The 18,098-nt window shown below is 44.1% G+C and overlaps 5 protein-coding genes and 1 long non-coding RNA gene across 7 annotated transcripts; 3 read left to right on the top strand and 3 right to left on the bottom strand.

The window, feature by feature from the left end:
* Window positions 1–286: 286 nt before the first annotated feature.
* Window positions 287–1,502, bottom strand: LOC131889603 (N-alpha-acetyltransferase 20-like). Its single transcript, XM_059238742.1, has 2 exons — window positions 1,073–1,502; window positions 287–1,006 (listed from the first exon to the last, which is right to left on the bottom strand). The coding sequence occupies exons 1-2, from the start codon at window positions 1,257–1,259 to the stop codon at window positions 669–671; spliced, it is 525 nt and encodes a 174-aa protein (XP_059094725.1). The 5' UTR covers window positions 1,260–1,502; the 3' UTR covers window positions 287–668.
* Window positions 1,503–1,773: 271 nt separating this feature from the next.
* Window positions 1,774–2,548, top strand: LOC131889604 (CDGSH iron-sulfur domain-containing protein 3, mitochondrial-like). The gene has a single exon (XM_059238743.1). The coding sequence runs from the start codon at window positions 1,984–1,986 to the stop codon at window positions 2,470–2,472; it is 489 nt and encodes a 162-aa protein (XP_059094726.1). The 5' UTR covers window positions 1,774–1,983; the 3' UTR covers window positions 2,473–2,548.
* LOC131889587 (26S proteasome regulatory subunit 10B) lies at window positions 2,523–4,046 on the bottom strand. The gene has a single exon (XM_059238725.1). The coding sequence runs from the start codon at window positions 3,880–3,882 to the stop codon at window positions 2,647–2,649; it is 1,236 nt and encodes a 411-aa protein (XP_059094708.1). The 5' UTR covers window positions 3,883–4,046; the 3' UTR covers window positions 2,523–2,646.
* A 1,831-nt stretch (window positions 4,047–5,877) lies between these two features.
* LOC131889610 (uncharacterized) lies at window positions 5,878–7,086 on the top strand. 2 transcript variants are annotated; one of them, XR_009374213.1, is made up of 2 exons: window positions 5,878–6,396; window positions 6,577–7,086. It is a non-coding gene; the product is annotated as an uncharacterized LOC131889610 (long non-coding RNA). The 2 variants fall into 2 exon arrangements; XR_009374212.1 differs by having other exon boundaries at window positions 6,209–6,258.
* Window positions 7,087–8,670: 1,584 nt separating this feature from the next.
* Window positions 8,671–11,436, top strand: LOC131889585 (prostatic acid phosphatase-like). The gene is made up of 5 exons (XM_059238722.1): window positions 8,671–9,755; window positions 9,826–9,871; window positions 9,953–10,011; window positions 10,077–10,636; window positions 10,724–11,436. Exons 1-5 carry the CDS (start codon window positions 9,565–9,567, stop codon window positions 11,158–11,160), a joined length of 1,293 nt encoding a protein of 430 aa, XP_059094705.1. The 5' UTR covers window positions 8,671–9,564; the 3' UTR covers window positions 11,161–11,436.
* A 12-nt stretch (window positions 11,437–11,448) lies between these two features.
* LOC131889584 (transducin beta-like protein 2) lies at window positions 11,449–13,341 on the bottom strand (the record flags this gene model as incomplete). The annotated part of the gene is given in 2 exon segments (XM_059238721.1): window positions 11,449–12,646; window positions 12,879–13,341. Coding segments are annotated over 2 exon segments (1,368 nt in total). The 3' UTR covers window positions 11,449–11,467.
* Window positions 13,342–18,098: the final 4,757 nt, after the last annotated feature.

The raw sequence follows: 18,098 nt of genomic DNA, 5'->3' as shown, positions 1-18,098 counted from the left end.
ACTAATAACCAAAGCACACATGCAATTGCGCAAACTACGCGTACCATCAACTCTCTCATTCTTACCACTTTTGAGTTATTAGTCGGTGCTTTCGGCCACCTGACATCCCCGAACCAAAACTACTCAGTGTGACCAGCTGTTAGGGTCAATCTCTCAGTCTCTACAATTCAGGCGCCTTTATTGCGGAAGAGAAGGTCGATGTTCTCCTGTTCGATCCTACCGAGAGCAGGGGTGAATCTAAGTTGATGAATGCATGTCATGCGGATTTGAGTCAGTCACTGGTTAATAACAATGTATAACAACAGCACATTTATTTGCTTGGGCCCAATGGCTTTCGCCCACAGCATGAAGAAAGGCCAGCCGGACCTGACGACATCACCCACACCTAAGATCAGGTGGCTCTCATTGATGTGGCAGGCCCCAACCATTTGGGCCTACAAAATAGAATGGGTGGCTCAGCGGGTCATGATGATGCCCACTAGATGCAACAACAAATGTTCAATCAAAAACAGAGCCAGCTATAGATGAAACTGAAAGCGAATATTCTAGCCTTATCATTTTTCCGGCCTAACTATTGGACTGGTCACTGGCAGACATCTATCCCTCGCAGAGCACCTTTTCTGGCACCTCTGAGAGTCACGGCCTCACGGCCTGGGCAGTGAGTGGGGTTAACAATCAATCTCATAGATATGGACCGGCCGGGGTAAAGGAATACACGATTGTCCATTCACGTCGCGGGACAGGGCTTTTCGCATATCATAAGCGTCTTCATCCGTGTCCCCGCTATAATACTGAAGCACGGTCCGATACACGGTGTAGCCCAGGAGGGTGTACATTTTGATAGCGGCCGCATTGCTCACCCGCACGAACAGATCTACGAAATAACAACGCTTCTTTTCCGAGATGGCCTCCAAAGCGGCCATCAATCGCCCAGCCAGTCCTAGGCGCCGGTGAGACACGGCGCAGGTCACGGCCGTCACGTGACCGTGCCAATTTTCGCCGTTACCTGGAACAAATGCATTCGATAGAGCAGGGGCGTGACCATCGCACGATACAAGCGAGTCGGCCTTACCTTCGGCCTTGCCCATGATGTAGCCCATGAGTTGGCCAGAAGGAGCCTCGGCCACCACAAAGTATTCGGGCCAGCGAGCCAAGTATTGGAGGTAGAATCCTACGCCGTAGGTCTCGGTCAGGGGATCCAGGTTGATGTTGTTGAAGCGGAACATGTCATCGCACGTGAAAGGTCGCAACGACGTCATGGTAGCCCCAGTACTCTCTCAACTAAGCGGGCGGGAAGACGGGTAGTTAGATGAACGGGACACAGGGGAGGCGTGGCGAGTAAGGCCAAATACCACACCAAATGGAACGACGGTACGGGAAGCGTTGATTGGGTCGGAACTCCGAACGCTGCAAAACCACGGGGCTGAAAATTTGTAGGAAACGAATACTACACTCACAACACACAACATCGTTGACGGTCAGCGTGTCCACTCTTAGAGATAGAGTTCCAGATCAAAAGAATAAACATTGGCTTAGTATTCATTCTTCTAAATTAGCATACATCTGATTGATGTCATTGGACGATAAAGAGGTATTTATCCTACCAGATAGGCTTGCGTTCTCGCATGGCTTATGGAACATTCCATAACTTTCCATTACTTTCCAATATAAAGCCAGCCACCTCCGTCCGAGGTATGTTTAGTTCTTATAACAGCTGATGGCAGACGCACACCAGCCTACATTCACGAAACCTACATCCATCCATACCTATGTACACACTACATACATATATACAGACGCGCTTTCATCTCCATCCATTGAACTATCGACTTCTCGAAAGCGATAGAGAGCCGGTTTATAACAGATTGATCCATTAATAGCTTTGCCTTTGGCCTTCGTTTGAAGAAACGAGACCCCCGGAACCAACCCCAAGCAGACTTTTCTGGGCTTGGTCGCGTTGGACTGAGTTGAGGCACTGCAGTCATGTTCCAGTGGGTGCAGGTCGCCCAACCAGCCCTGAGATTAGTGGGTGTAATCCCTCGGTCCTTGTCCCTCTCGGCCCCGTCCTCGGCCAAACGATGGACCAAGAAAACCCGGATTCCGTTCGAGGATCAGTTCCACAACCCGGTTAACGAGGTCTATGGCCACCGCATCCCACCGGACAAAGGACATGTGTACGACAATAAACCCTTCAAAGTGGCCGTCCAAAAGCATCGCGTGTACACGTGGTGCGGCTGCGGTCTGTCGCACAGTCAGCCGTTTTGCGACGACTCGCACCGCAATCGCTACATCCAGGGCATGGTCCAAGGCGGCCCGGTCAAGTACGTGGCCACCGAGGACAAGGACGTGTGGTTTTGCAACTGTAAGCAGACCGCGCATCGGCCGTTTTGCGACGGATCGCATCGAGCCCAAGAGATTCAAGAAGCCCATTTAGAGGGCAAAGTGCTCATCTTTAACCCGAAGCGCTCCTGAAGGAAGCGGAGCCCACTCAGTCATCTCATGATTCAACTCGTATTAGGTCGTCAGGATAATAAACGTGTATGATGTATTTTTTGGCGGTTGGGCCTCTGAATGTCACTCGAACCAATCGGCGGCATGGGAGATACGGATGAAGGGGGAACGTACAAGAAAGAGCAATAATGTGAATTACAAGGGCTTATAGTCGAGTTTGGTTTCCAATTTCTTGTTCTCGGCCACCTTTCGCACGGCTTTCATAAAGTCCTCTTCCATGACATACTCGCGCTCGGCTCGGATGGCAAACAGTCCGGCTTCAGTGCACACGTTCCGCAAATCGGCACCGTTGAACCCATCCGAGAGCTTGACCACGGCTTCGTAGTCGATCTCGCCGTGCTTGGTTATGGGACCGGCGTGGATCTTGAGAATTTCCAAGCGCGACTGTTCATTAGGCAAAGGGATTTCGATCTTTCGATCTAAACGACCCGGACGCAGGAGAGCCGGGTCCAACGTGTCCGGACGATTGGTGGCCATGATCATCTTGACCTTGCCCAGCACATCAAATCCATCCATTTGATTCAGGAGCTCCATGAGCGTCCGTTGAATCTCGCGATCGGCCGAAGTGCCCTCTGAAAAGCGGCGTCCGCCAATCGCGTCAATCTCGTCCATGAAGATGATACACGGCTGATGATCGCGGGCGTAGTTGAACATCTCCCGAATGAGGCGAGCCGATTCGCCGATATATTTGTCCACAATGGCCGAAGACACGACCTTCAAGAAATTAGCGTCCAGCTGACTGGCCACGGCTCGTGCCAACAAGGTTTTGCCCGTGCCTGGAGGGCCGTACAATAAGCATCCCTTGGGCGGGGTGATGCCCACGCGTTGAAACAACTCGGGATTCAGCAGAGGTAACTCGATCACCTCCCGCAACTCTCGGATCTGCTCGGAGAGCCCGCCAATGGCCGAGTAGCTCACGTCGCCCGGATCCTCGTGAGACATATTGTAGACCAGAGGGTCGACCTCGCGCGGCAAGTACCGCATGATGGTGAGCGTGGTCATGTCCAGGGCTACGCGCGTGCTGGGCTTGAGCTTGCTCTTGTCTAGTTGTCGGCGACAGCCCACCACGTAGCGGGGCCCGTTGGTGGCCTTCACGATGAACTTCTCTTCCGTGAGTTGGCGCAATACTTCGCCCACAATCTGGCCCACGCTCTGCAGGGCCTTCAGGTCGTTCTCGGACTTGTCGTATTGCTGGCTCAGGGCCTTGGAGTCCTCGCGCATCGTCTTCAGCTTGGCCTCGATCTCTTTGTGCTCCAGTAACTTCTTCTGGTAATCGTGCAAGGCTTTGTCTCGAGCCGCATCTCGGGGCGGATCCCTGGCCGGATCTCGGGGCGTCGTGGCACCCGCCGCCACGGCTCCGCTGGACGACATGAGTGAGGGCTGTCAATAGATCAGTGGATCAACAATACCGAGAACCGGGAAGGGAGGGACGGGTTGATTGGTGTGAACGCTCCACCAGATGAGTCTCACGAGCGATTAGTCGTTCTTCAAGTGCTGCTCCAGGGAAGACGGGCAGTTGCCAACGCAGGATTTTGCTTTGTCATTCATCAACTCACGCACTCTCGTACTCACTCACTCAACCTTTCTCTCGATCTATTTGTCGTCTTATTTCAAATAGTTCAAGAAATTTCAGATTTGAGAACCTGCCCATTTAGCCCGCTTCACAGATTTGCACGGAGCCGATATACTGCCCAATTTGATGGACAAAACGTGGAGTTGATGGGGGCAAAAAGGTTGTGCCCAAACAATGGCTGAAGCACCTCTCAATATTGGCTTGAGTTCATCGGAAAAACTTGTTGAAGATTCGCAAAAAAATCATGCTTATTTACAAAAAAACACTCAGTGCTTAATTTTGACATAATATCAAAGTACATCTTGTTTGATGGTCCAAGAAAGTTCGTTCAAATACATGTAGCAATGGACTCTCAAAATTAAAGCACAAAAAGAACAAGGATGCCCCTAGCGGAGGTTGAGAGCGTAAAGCGTGTCCTCTAGAGACTGATTTTCAAAGAGGACGCTCTATTTTTTCCTTCAATAGCAATCCAATTACAATTATGGATAAGTTTTTATGTTACAAGAATGCCCTTATAGGTTGTTTTTCACATGCATTATCATTTGAATTTATCTTAAAATCTACTGCCAAACATAGCCCTGCTTCCGCATTTGCCAAGCGAGCTAGTCTTGGGCACCTGGTGTTTTATATTATGGAAGAAAGGAAAGAGAAAGAGAGTGCCCAAAGACTCATCAGGAAGGCGGGTAAAAACATTGCACTAAAAGCGACCAAATATTTAAATCATATTTATCATTGAAATGCATAAACATATAAGCAGGACTTCGCATTTCTGTTTTTGGAAATGCACATTTGGCTTTGAGTTTGGTCTGGTAGTATTTTTTGCTTCATTTGCATACTCAGGTTCCCGAGATGGAGAACAAAATATCACTCCAGTGTGACCAGTGATCGGATCATTGGATTGATACCCATCCTTGGACCAGATTGGGTGATGGGTGCCCATCCAAATAGTCAAACGGACTTTCAGAGTCCGATTTTGGTAGTTTAGTCACGTGATTGCAAAAACGTGGCTTTATGTTTGATGGATGGTTTTGATGCACGCCTCAACAGTTTTCATGAAGCCCCACCTTTATTACTTTCAATATAACACGATGAAGCCAAACCAGCCACAGGCTAAAAGGAACCGAGGGGTCAATAACTTGTTCCTTGATTATGGACAATTATTTTGTTTAAAGCTGAATATGGCATGTTCAGTTTCATGCATGTGTATATGCACAAGAGCCATACAATTCATCCCTGTGGACTTATGAAAAGGGTTTTGCTCACCTGGTTCCTAAGACAAAGGTCTATAGATATGTTTGCTCATGTAGCATTGGTCTATGATTTTTGATAAGCTACCAACTATTCTAAGTTTGTGAAATGAGTAAAACTTCATTCAAGTTAATTCACAAATGTGAAAATGGCGCTTGTCACATTTTACAACATCTCATAGAAATTTCAGCTTGGCCTGTTTCACTCATTTAATATTGGTCTTACATAGTTTCATTTTCTTTGCACTCCTAGTGCCCTGTATTAAAAGAGTGCAACAGGGAGGTCAGAGCACCATTGCAGTTAATTTTGAACCTTCAATTCTGTTCCAAAACATTGAGTTTACATGGATCCCGGATCAAAACCAAACACATTTTTGTAAATATTTGTGCTTTAAGAGTTAGTTCTAAGGTTTAAGTTACTTTTCAGGCATCCTTATCTGCAATCACAGCAACACCAGATTCAAACTAGGCATTTTTCAAATAGAAATATAGAAAGTGGCTCAACAACTGACATTTGCAACATTAAAAGTACGTTAAAGGGTGCCTGAAGGGTAGCTAAAGCCGTATATGACAAGTAGAATCAGAGAATATTATGCAAACGCGTTTGATTTGGATCTGGGGCCCAGTTAAACTTATTGTTTTGTAAAGGAATTAAAATTAAATTCCTATGGTGCACTGGTCTCACTTTTGTTCTCTTCTAGATTCAGAGCCCTACTCAATCCATTCCTATCTAATCAAAAAACGAGACGCGTGTAAGGCAAGGGTAAAAAAAGATGTTCTTTGGATGAATCATGGTGTTGAGGATGGCAGTGATGATTCCGTAACGCAATGCTCCAAATTGATAATCACGCAACTAAAGTACCAAAATCGGACTCTGAAAGTCCGTTTGAATCCAAATAGGGATGATTGGTATGAAACTGATGAGAGGTGATTGATATTAATCTGGTGACTAGTGGTCAATGTCAATCTGATGACTGACGGTATCTCCGGAATCCGGATTCATCTTCTCCCATCCAGATAATTGAAGCATTGACCCGAGTGAACCTACTCACCCTGGGGATAAACGTTATTCTCAACCAATTAGTTGGCGGTGCTACTTTTTTAAATTTAAACTTACCTAACCTAACCTAACACGATATTAATAACCCTTAAAGTCTCTATCTAAGCCTTTAAATGTTTTGTCATAAATTAAAAAATGAGCACTGCCAACAAATCGGTGGAGATAAACGTTTATCCTTGAGCAAGCCAACCCAAACCTGGCTGGATTCCTTGTCCAAAGACTAAACTAATTGAAGTTGGATCAGATCATCAGAGACAACGGAATCATCGGCCCATTGAGGTTCTAGGGGCTTATTAGTTGTGGCCATTCAGCCCTCGGCCGGCACCCGCGGCCTTCATTGAGCTCTACACCCTTGAGACTTAAGCATGGAGACCAGCAAGACACTTTTAGCTGTTATTCCGCAAATTTTCCGCCCGCTCATTTTTAGCCATGAAAGCCAGATCAGCAATATCTGACCGGATCGAGTCCTACCCACTGACTCATTACCTTAATGCTGCCCATGACCATCACCATCCCTGTCAAATCGTCTGTACTTGTGGGCGGGTCCTTATTTGTTCCTGAAAACTGAACATATTTTAGTCAATGCCCTCTGTAATGTTACTTGTATACAAATACCCATATTGTCTTAATCTTGCTTACTCATCGCTTACGTTTATAACGTGACCTTTGGATTATAAATGGTTGTAATATTTCGACCCGTACTCGGCTATTTAATAGTTGTAACATAGTAGATATTGTAGGAGAATTGCTGTCCATTTATTCACGATTATAATGAGTTGGAAAATAGGATGGGTTTTCGTTTACAAATAGTTGGTTTATGATTTACAGTCGAAATGAATTTTGAAAACCTTTCGAAAGCAAAAATGTTAAAAGTGAATCATCAGGTGTCTTATTGTAGGGTTGATAGAAAGAGGCAAAACATGCCTTCAAGTAGTAATCGGTTTCAGCCAACATATGAACGCGCAGAATGAAATTGGCAAAACAGGACGTTGTTGGAAAGAGGAACATTCTCATTATGATTGTGCCCATCGGTGTTTAGTCTTCCCTCTATTCATTATACTGATCATCTCGTTTACTGTGCATAACAAAAACATGGAATGAATTCAAGACCCATTGGGAAATGATACGATCACTTGCAAGTTCATCTGATTAGCAATCAAAATATTTGTCAAACTATTTTGATGGGGTAGTTTCGCGGGTAGACGCCTCAGAGCAGAGTATGTCAAATACCAAACATTTTCGAAATTGTTAGGGAAACTTTGTGACAAGATGTTTCTCGTGTAGACGCACCATTAGAAAAACAATAAGATTTCACCTAACATAAATCCACTAAAGAACAGGAAAAAAAAGCCAAAGCTGCACCTTTCTTTGGAACATAATACATTTTCGAAGCTGCCGAGCCTTTATTGACATGCCATTTTTTTATCTCGTGATATGGAAAAGGATAGAACTCGCAATGCATACTATTTAGCATGTATAGTTGTTGCATAGATAAGCTTCTGATTGAATCACCTTAAAAAGCATCTTTGGGAACTTTAGAAGGAGTAAGACTGAAAAATGTTCTCTAAGTCTGTGGTCGGATGGGCAAAGGTTAGGTGGATTCCTCCCTACTTGCTTGATCATCATTTCCCTTAAGTTGGCGGTGCTTTTGGAGTTGGCTCGTTGGTCAGGAAGAATGACGACACCGATGAAATCCCCGGCTACACTTTGAACGCTCTCTTGCCTCTCTTATCCTTAATGTTCAGGATTGCCATTTTTTATGGAGCTTAAAAGGCCAGATAACTGGGAAAATCGGGCGTAATACCTCCCAGAAGGGTGAATATTTTGTTCGTAAGACGTCATTGAAGGGACTGAAGGGACTAGAGCCCCAGACGGTTCTGCCAGTTTTTGTATGTCATAGTAAACCCCTTTTAGAATAGGTAAAGGACAAAGTGAACATCAAAATGTCCTCAGTCAGGTCGCCAGCCACGTCAGACGTAGCGAGGACAAAGGGTGTTCAAGTGGTCGGATTTTGTAACAGTTGGGGAATGTAGCGGTGTAATAAAACGAATGCAGCAAAATTGGAAAGGGCAACATCCAAAACATGAAGATATGGATGAGGGCACTTTCTTGCCCGCCGCCAGATCTAGAAACTCTGACCTTTCTTCTAGCCCAGCTGATGTATGTTTTGAATTGATTCAATCATGACATCAATCCTACAAGCAATCTGACTCATCCAATCAGCAGTCCATTCCTAGGTGCATTCATGATCATCGTCATCATAATCATCTGTCTATTGATCGATGGATCAATGTTATTGTAGAGGGTCGCTGGGATAAGGCATGAGGAGGAAGGCGTAAGGATTGAATGAGGACGGAGCACCACAAGAAGGCTTAGGAAATATAGAGCACGGCAAACACGGCCAGAACCCAGATCGCACTTACGAACGAAGGGGAAAACAAGACGAGGCAACAACGAGGCACGAGGCGAGCCTAGGCGAGCCTAGGCGACGACGACGACGACGACGAGCTCACCCACCAGCCCTGGACGGCTGGAAGGCGCGACAGAGGTGGGTGGATGCACAAGGGCCAAGGGCCAACCACAGACAGGCGCAAGAAGGAAAGAACAACTTGGGTGACGAGGGTAGGAGAGACAGGGAGGGAGACTCCAACGAACGAAGGGGTCGTCTTATTCATTGACTGACTCTTTCTTCTCGTGGAGAAACATTCCCTGGAGGCGTCAGGAGAAGAAGGAGTTCCCTCACGCCCGTCTGACTCGTGCATGGACTCCATCCAACTCCATACATTCAGGACCACTCGATCGCCCCTGGCGAAAGACGGACTGACCACCCAACCGATCGATCGATCGATCTCGGAAACACAGACTCTTTCCTCCAGGTCAATCATATCGTCGGATGATGAGCTGACCCCAACGCAAAATGGCGGGACTCCATTGATCCGACGCAACCAGCGAAATCACCAAGAGCATTGGCTGGCTGGGAAGCACCTCAACCACATAAAACGCGTCACACTCAGAGACGCCCAAAAGGCTAGTATCAAGTCTTGGGCAAAATCGGGAAATCACTCCCAGACCGCATCTAGCGGTCTAGTGGTCTACTGGTCTACTGGTGCGACACTTGACCAGTAGAGGCAGAGGCGTTGTTTCCCTTTCACGTCGTCCAGTTCTCAGACTCGATGTTGCGCGGGTTCCTCTTGATTCTGTTGGCGATCAGCCTGGTCCAGTCTCGGGGAGTGGATGTTGTGGCTCCCATCCAGCCCCTGGAATCTGAGCTCAAAGTCAAATTTGTGACGGTTATCTATCGTCATGGAGACCGAACGCCCATAGATCCCTACCCCACTGACCCGTATAAGGACGCATCGGAATGGTGAGTGAGGGTCCAACCAGTCGAGATTGGAGTGCTTTATTTTGTACTTTAAATGCCCTTTGATCTCTAGGCCCGTGGGATTCGGTCAGCTCACCGTACGAGGGAAACAAATGCAGGTGAGATTGATTCTCAGGTTGATGCCGATGCCTTTGTCACTGTCACCAATATTGAATCGGCAGTATTCTTTACCTTTGTAGTACGCATTAGGCCAATATTTGCGAGCGCGATATGGACAACTCTTGGGCCAAAAATATGGGTGAGTGGGTAAAAGCAATTTGTGTGGTGAATATCATATCACTTGGAACTTGCTCCATGATGTAGGGAATCTTTGATATATGTTCGATCCACCGATTTTGATCGTACCTTGATGAGTGCCGGGTCAAATTTGGCGGGCCTGTTCCCACCTATTGGTACCGAGGTATGGAATGACCAATTGCTGTGGCAACCCATTCCTATCCATACGGTTCCGGGCGACATTGACAATCTTTTGTCCAACCATGCCAAGTGTCCTCGCCGAGATAAAGCCCAAGATGAAGTCTTGGCCTCTGACGAGGTGCACAAGTTGAACCAGCAACACAAGGAACTCTATGGATATTTAACGGAGCACTCTGGGACGAGCATCACGAATATGGTGGAAGTGGACTATATCTATGACACTCTCTTTATTGAACGGATCTACAACAAAACACTTCCAAAATGGACGCAATCTGTTTTTCCCGATAAGATGAAATATCTTCGTGATTTGAGTTTTATTGTTTCAACTTGGACTCGTGAATTGAAGCGACTGACGGCAGGCCCGCTTATCTCGGATATTCTGACTACTTTCCGAAAAATTCAAAGTGGAGAGAATCCCCGAAAAATGCACATGTATTCGGGACACGGTAAGTTGATGAACAAGATATGTTTTAAAAGACAGACTGACTACTGACTACTCATAATAATGCTTCTGTTGATTGGCCCGATTTCAGACACAACGATAGCCAGTCTTCTGAATGCCCTTGAATTGTTAGACCCAGTTGTGGCTCCGCCTTACGCTTCGTCCGTTTTGGTTGAACTTTTGAGCACATTTAAGCCCCATCAGCCTAAGTACTTCGTCCGAATCTTGTACCGAAATGACTCTTCACGAGAGCCTTACTCGCTGCAACTACCGGGATGTCAAGAGTTGTGCCCTTTGGACGATTTTGACCGCCTGACGGTTAACTTGCGTCCTGAATCCCATTGGGCTCAAGAGTGCTCTCTGGGGGATCAAGAAGACGATCTAACTATGGAATTCATCACGTTCGTATCGGTCAGCATTGGGATACTGCTCTTCGTTATCCTGACTCTCGCTGTGATAGTCAAATGCTTTCGTGGAAAAGGAACTAATTTTGGATACGCGACCATATCTCAGGAGAGAAGCCCGTGATAAGATGGATGTAACGACAACATGTCAGACCAAATGACCCCAATTATGCAGAAAAAAGAAGAACAATACCTCATAAGCACAGGGCTGCTTGCCACATATAGTTTGGTACGGAGATCCCTACTTCTGGCCAAAAGCTATTTTTTAAGCCATCGCAAAACTTAAAATCTTCCTCCTGTATCACGACATTATATTTATTGACATATCACAGACCAGGGACATCATGTCAAATATGTGAACCGCATAAGATTGAAAATAAACTAATCTTGCCATCCGCGACACGAGACCATATGAAAATCAAACTTTCTGTCTATTTCTTGCCAACGTTAGACGTCAGTTGAATATCAATATCTTGAATTTGTGACATCAGTCGATCTTTCAAACCGGATGTACTCGCTGACGCGACTTTCTTCTCCAGTTCTCTTTTTTGGAGCGTGAGTCCCGGGATGTTCTTGAATACTCGGATATGCTTATCGCCCGCCGTGAGGAACCACCTATCTTCACGATCAAACAAGATACTCGTGATTGGGCTGGTGTGCAGATTGTGGATTTGGCCCATGTCTTCTGTGGTCACTGCCGAGAAGAAGTGGACACTCGTTTGGCGAGCAATGGCCACGACTTGACCGTTAGCCGACAGCGCAATCAGGGTTCTCTCATCCGCTTGAGGAAACTTACCGGACGCCACTTGACTGGGGTCTTGGCCCCGTTCGAACTCCACGTTGGTTTTGAAGATCTTCCACGTTCCATCTTTGGAGACGGTAGCCATGCGGCTCGAGTCAGCACTAAAATCGAAGCTGAACACACCCGATGTGTGACCGGTGAGCTCGAAGGCCCGCGCCACTTTCTCAAACTCGCCGGTACGCTTGAATTTCACTTCCCACACTTTGACATCGGGCGTGAAGCCGGAGGAGGCCACAAACTTCCCACAGGGCGAGACTTTGGCGCAATAGGTGGTCATGTGGTAGGTATCGAGTGAGGCCAAAACGTCGCCATGAATGCTCCAAATCAGGAGCGAGGTCTTATCCGAGCAGGTCATCACAAACTTGCCCGTAGGCGAAAAGCCCAAGCCAATCACGTCGGTTTCGTGCTGGGCAGGGAATGTGACACAAGGTTGGATGTTGCCCACACTGCCGTCCTCTTTCTTGCCCAATTTGTACACTTCAGCCCGGTTTTCAGTGGCCTTTTGAACGATGAAGGCCTTACTATCCGGACTCCACTTGACTTTGGTGGCATGGTCGTAGTTGACGTTGCAACGAATAGTCTTGTGCTCCTTGTCCCGGAACTCCTTTACGGTCCACAGGATCACGCTTCGATCGCTATCGCAACTGGCGAGCCACTTGCCGTTCTCGCTCAGATCCAAGTCCAACACGCGTCCACTATGTCCTTTGAGCGTGCTCACCAGCCAAGGATGTTGGAATGTGTCCTTGGCGGGTCCGGATCGCTTTGAATTGAGCATAGCCTTCTTCTTCCCCCCGCCAACATGGGTGTTCTGTCCCAGGAAAGAAAAACCAGCTATGAACACATGACTTTATGTAGGGTATGTAGGACATGCGTGACAGTAGGCACATGTTGAATTGAATGAGCTGCATGGATGATGGACGGGTGTTGCAAGTATGTCTTATCATGCCTACTTCATTTAGCACTCTTTTAACCGCTGAAAGTCGTCTCCAATGATATGGTGGGACAATTCTTAATTACTCTGGAATGGGTCCATTCATTACCTGCTGGCCAATGCAATTGGCCTCCTGGCCGGGATGCGTCCTGTTCGTCTTGTTAGCAGACGGGTCCGATTTATGATCGGCGACTCCCTCCGCGGTCTTGGAGCCTGAGCCGATCTTTTGGGCTAGAACGAATCCCCCCACTAGAATGAGTCCCACAATAACGGTGAGCAAGATCAAAGCCGGGTCCATGGCGAAAAGTAAGCTAGACAAGCCCCAGGGGACCTCCGATCAACTCAGGTTAGGCTGGAACAACACAGCAGTTTCTATAGCACTGTACTGAAGAGTGCAATGCTAGAGTGCCAGAATTCCAGAGGAATACCGGAGGTTCAGAGGTCTCACTCGGGCGGGCAGACCAAATTTCGCCGGGTTTCACTTTGACTCCGGGGCCACAAGTTGACGACGAGGCTGATGCTGCCAGTAGAGATGATTACTCATCTACAGAAAGTACCCAATTCCTCGTTACCCTGATTATTTGTTTGGCACTCGGGAATATTTCCTTGCTGGCAATTATCTGATCCAATTTCTAGTAGTCCAGTGTTGCTAATCCTCCTAATTTCAACCAAACAAGCTTTGCGTTTTTCATTGGTTTTGTTGGCACTGTATTATAATGCTAGACTTGGTTAAATTGCGGATGATTCTTTTCATTTGTGCTTGGTTTTTTTTGTTTGAGTTTGTTTGAAGTTTGTTTCTATTTGTTTGTTCACATCAGAAATATTGATGATGTGTTAGCTGGACAAAAGATCTATCGAGTGCAAGGATGTGAAATTTGTTATTGTCACTGATTACCTCTAAAAGAGCGCAAGACTTGATTGACGTGGTTACGCGTATGGAAAGACGTGCTGTTTGTTAGAATTTAGATAGAGAGTGAGCCCTGTAATGCCATTCAGTATCAAAGTCATTGTCTGATCTGAAACTCAGATCCATAATAACCTGTGCTGATGAGACCTCCAGTAGACTGTTTTCGTTTAATATTGTTTTGTTCCAATGTCAATGCCAATGTAGCACTGAGATGAACTCAATTCTCAAACAATCCGCTGATGGCCGGCCACTCATCCCCTTAGGAATGAGAGGGTGATTTGACAACCTACCTAAAACCTTTTGCTATATTAGGCAGTAACATATCACAATGGTAAAAATACCCTTTAACTACCTCAAAAAGTCATAGAGAACAACTTTGATTTCATTGCTTCATAGTATTCTAGCCCACATGAAAAATTAACATGGCTAAAAACAATATAAAGACCAAGGTTTAAAAACCCTATTCCATGAAAATTGGGAGCACACTTAGTAAGCACTTAACTATAAATTATGGTATCATCTATTACACCGTTACCTGGTGACATGGGATTTAATAGCCTAAATTTCATCGTTTTTAGCCCCCAAAATGGCCCGGTTGTAGTTCTATTTAATTTCCAATTATTTCAACTAGAATTAAAATTGATTTTAAAAATCACAGAGATGAAAGATTATTTTTGTTTCATTTGCAAAGTCTCGCCATAGCTTAAAATGCTATATAATGTCTTTTGAAGAACACTAAAAGTGTTATCTTTAAAAATGTGCTTTACAATCATCATGAGAACACTTACTTACACCTTCATTTGAATTCTGGAGCCAATACATACAACAATCAATGTTATAGATTTGGTCATTTCTTGAAGACTTTGTGGAAACTGATTAAAAGTAGCATCTTTGAGGCTTCATTGATTTTAGTGAAATTTTCAGTGACTGCTCAACTAAGTTTTCTGTGAATGGTTCTATTAAACATCAAAAATCTACTTTTTTGGGAGTTTTAGATATCGTTGTATAACATTTTGAATGAATGTAAAGTTATGCAAACAAAAGAAATATAATACTTCATTTTTGTGGTGTTAAAAATCAATATAATTGCTTGGGAAATTGAATGAGAGACTCCCCATGTGGTTTCGTGAGCACTTATTTTGAATTGCAACTGGGTAAAATATTCACTTTTTCTTTCAAATTGAGGCCAAAAATCAGCTTAATACGTCTTTTCACGCGGTCACAACAGTTAGATCAAGCAAGGCATACTGGAAAATTATTTTTGAGACCCTTTGTGATCATCTTAAAACCTCCCAACATGGAATCTCACAAGTAGAAGGCCAATTTTATTACCAATCACATTGTTAGGAATTTACCCACTTCCACAAACTTTGTTCTGCCAACATACAATTACTTTAAAAAGTTTTGCAAACGCCAAATACTTCATTTCATTTGGTGAAAAAATTCACGTCCGTTTTAATCCCCATCAAATCTCATTGAATTGCAATTCAAAAGTGCCAGTGAACGAGTCATTATCAGTATGGCTTTTCACAGTGAACAGTCACATGAAGCAATTCATTGTACATTTGTCCAACCCTGGGCACCATCCTTGGTGAAGGAAACTTTTGACCCTCAATACAAGCTTTTCTTCATGTTGTCCATGATATCAGTGCGGGCAACACGCCAAATAAATCTTTGGTATTGTTGCATGCCAAATTCTCATAGGTCTGTCATGGTCTGGTCTAACCAAAGTCTTATGTAAGTGAGATTTAAGAAAAAGTGAACACAAGTAATGCTGAATAAGACATAAGAAATCCTCTAACTTGATAAATGGTTAATCGTAATGCTTAGAATACTCTAAATTTAGATATTGCAAATATTAGTATTCTATTTCAGATAAGCAATATTTCAAATGGCAAATTTATTGTTTCACTAATAATCAATGAACGAAATAGTGATTGGCATGGATCTAATTCCTTCTTAAATCTCTGTTAAAATCAAGATTTGATTAACCCAGAGTAGGTCCAATGAAGTTTGGCAAGCAAATGCACAAGAAAAAAGGTAGACCCCATTTTGATGGGGATTAAGAGGGACATAAGTTGTTCATCAAATGAGATGTGTAAAATGGCGTTTTGTGTTGATCTTGTTCTAAGGGTAAGATATCAAGTAGCAGGTTTAATTCCAAATACAGGCATTGGGTGTTTATTGGCCTTCCAAGCTTGAGATTGCATGTTTTGACCTTTTTTGGATAGCATGATATAGCTCAGAGACAGTATTCAGTACATCTTGCTTGATCTAAATGTTGTGACCGCGTGAAAAGACGTATTAAGCTGAACTTTGGCCTCAATTTGGAAGAATGTGAAGACATCTACTATTGAAAAAGTGAATATTTTACCCGGTCGTAATTCAAAATAAGCGCTCACAAAAACCACGTGGGGATATGTCATTAAGATATACAGGGTGGACGGGATTAAGTGTCACAAGCAAAAGCATGTATTGCCGCTTTGAAAACTGCTTTAGATACACCAGGTTTTGGATTTAGGCTCTTTCAGTATACAAAAGATTAGTCTAATTGGTTGCTCTTGACCAACAATATTTACAGACAACACCCATCGTCAGCCTCAAAGCTGGCATGCTCTGAACTGTCCCTAGAAATGACTTGCTAAACTGTGCTTTCCTCCTTTGAAAGTTGTTGTTCAACAAGTGTTGCAATTTTATTCAATGCAAAGCAAATGCCGTTGGCAATTGGGGAATCAATTTTGAAAGTAAATGGTTCAGACATATAGTCACTTTTGCCAAAGCAAATTCTGTAACACCTTATACAATCACCCTGTAACTGGGGCATTTTGGAACTAAAAGCAATGAAATTTGGGCCATTAAATGCCCAGTAACTAGGTAGCAGTGCATAGATGATACCATCCTATGATCTGTAATCAAGGGCAAACAAAATGTGCACCCAATTTTCATTTAAAAGGTTTTGGAAAATTGTATTATTATACTGGTTTTAAGTATGTAAGTTTTTTTATGAGGGCTGGAATGCCATAAGCAAAAAAAAATCAAAATAGTTTCCGATGATTTTATGAGGCAGAAAAATGCCAAGAAGTGTTGGGAATTTCTCTGGAAACTTTATAGGGCTATTTGAACATTGTGATGTGCCATTACTCAAGGAAATGAAGAGGGCTGAATAATTAGATGACATATATCCTAATAGTGCATTAACACAAGATATATTTGGACATTAAATTTGACAAACAATTCCGGAAATGTCAGGGAGTTGAAAAGGGGAATTAAAATTCATTTTATTTTCACCATGACTTCGTCTGAGCCTCCTTGTATTATTAATATCAGTCCTGTTCATTTGCCTCAAAATTGTGACCAAGGCTTCAGGCCATGGCCAAGAACAAGGCTGTAACTGGTCTTAATCAATTTGTAAATGATATCAACATATATTAACGCATTGAAACCTTGGTTTCATTTTTGAATTGAACTAACAAGCTTAATTGAAAAACAGACGCGAAATTTCGTGGGGACCTACAAATGCGTATTAAAAACAATGCTTTTAGTTCGTTTCTTAAGTGATAAAACATTTCCCAAATTGTCTGCAAAGTCATTTTTATGATTAATCATTGCAACAGATCTTCCATTAGACTATTGGTAGATTCATAGATTTACATGATGACAATTGCTCCTCACTTCATCGTCTTTTCAATGGATATTTTGGGTTAGCGACCAAGTATGTTGTGTATAAATGTACCATAAACAAAATAAAAGATTTCCTAGCAATGAACAACTTGACTGATTTGCACCTGAGTAAGTCTTAAAGTCAAACCATTTTTGATTGAAATGCTATGGGCAAGTTTTTGACCTGACCTCCACATGAAAGGATGCATTATACGACATGAGCCTATCATTACCTCAACTACTATTGTCTGAAAGTGTTTTTTATCATATGACTTGCACAATACTGAGGGGTTTATTGACAAACTACTTTCAAGTGGCTCACATTGTGCCTATTATTCGTTTTTCAATTTCGGAGTACTTTCTTTCCCACGCTAGTGTAAATTCATCACTGTGACGAGTCTTTTAGGCCCGAGCTAAGACTGCAGTTCCTATCCTGTACAGTGAGTGGTCCCTGGCTTGAGTAGGAGATGGCGTAGAACTGAAACAATTGGAAGCAGGGTGACTCAACTTGACTTGCCTAACTTACAATATCCTTGCGTGTAACGTGATCGTCGGTTCGGTTGCAAATAAGAAATTACGAAGGAAGTAGAACCATGGGACCTATCCATGGACACAGAGAAATTCATTTGCATTGATCAAAGAAGAAGTTTCCCTGCCCAATGTAATCTGTGACTTACGAAATGTCTCACCTCTTGCTTTACCCTGTCACAGGCAGGGTGGGCAATTTTGAGAATTAGCGTGACTTTTGGACACCAAGTGGAC

Source organism: Tigriopus californicus, chromosome 10, assembly GCF_007210705.1.
Source record: "Tigriopus californicus strain San Diego chromosome 10, Tcal_SD_v2.1, whole genome shotgun sequence".
In the NCBI taxonomy this organism is placed as follows: Eukaryota; Metazoa; Arthropoda; class Copepoda; order Harpacticoida; family Harpacticidae; genus Tigriopus; species Tigriopus californicus.
This window is presented reverse-complemented; position numbering and strand designations above follow the sequence as displayed.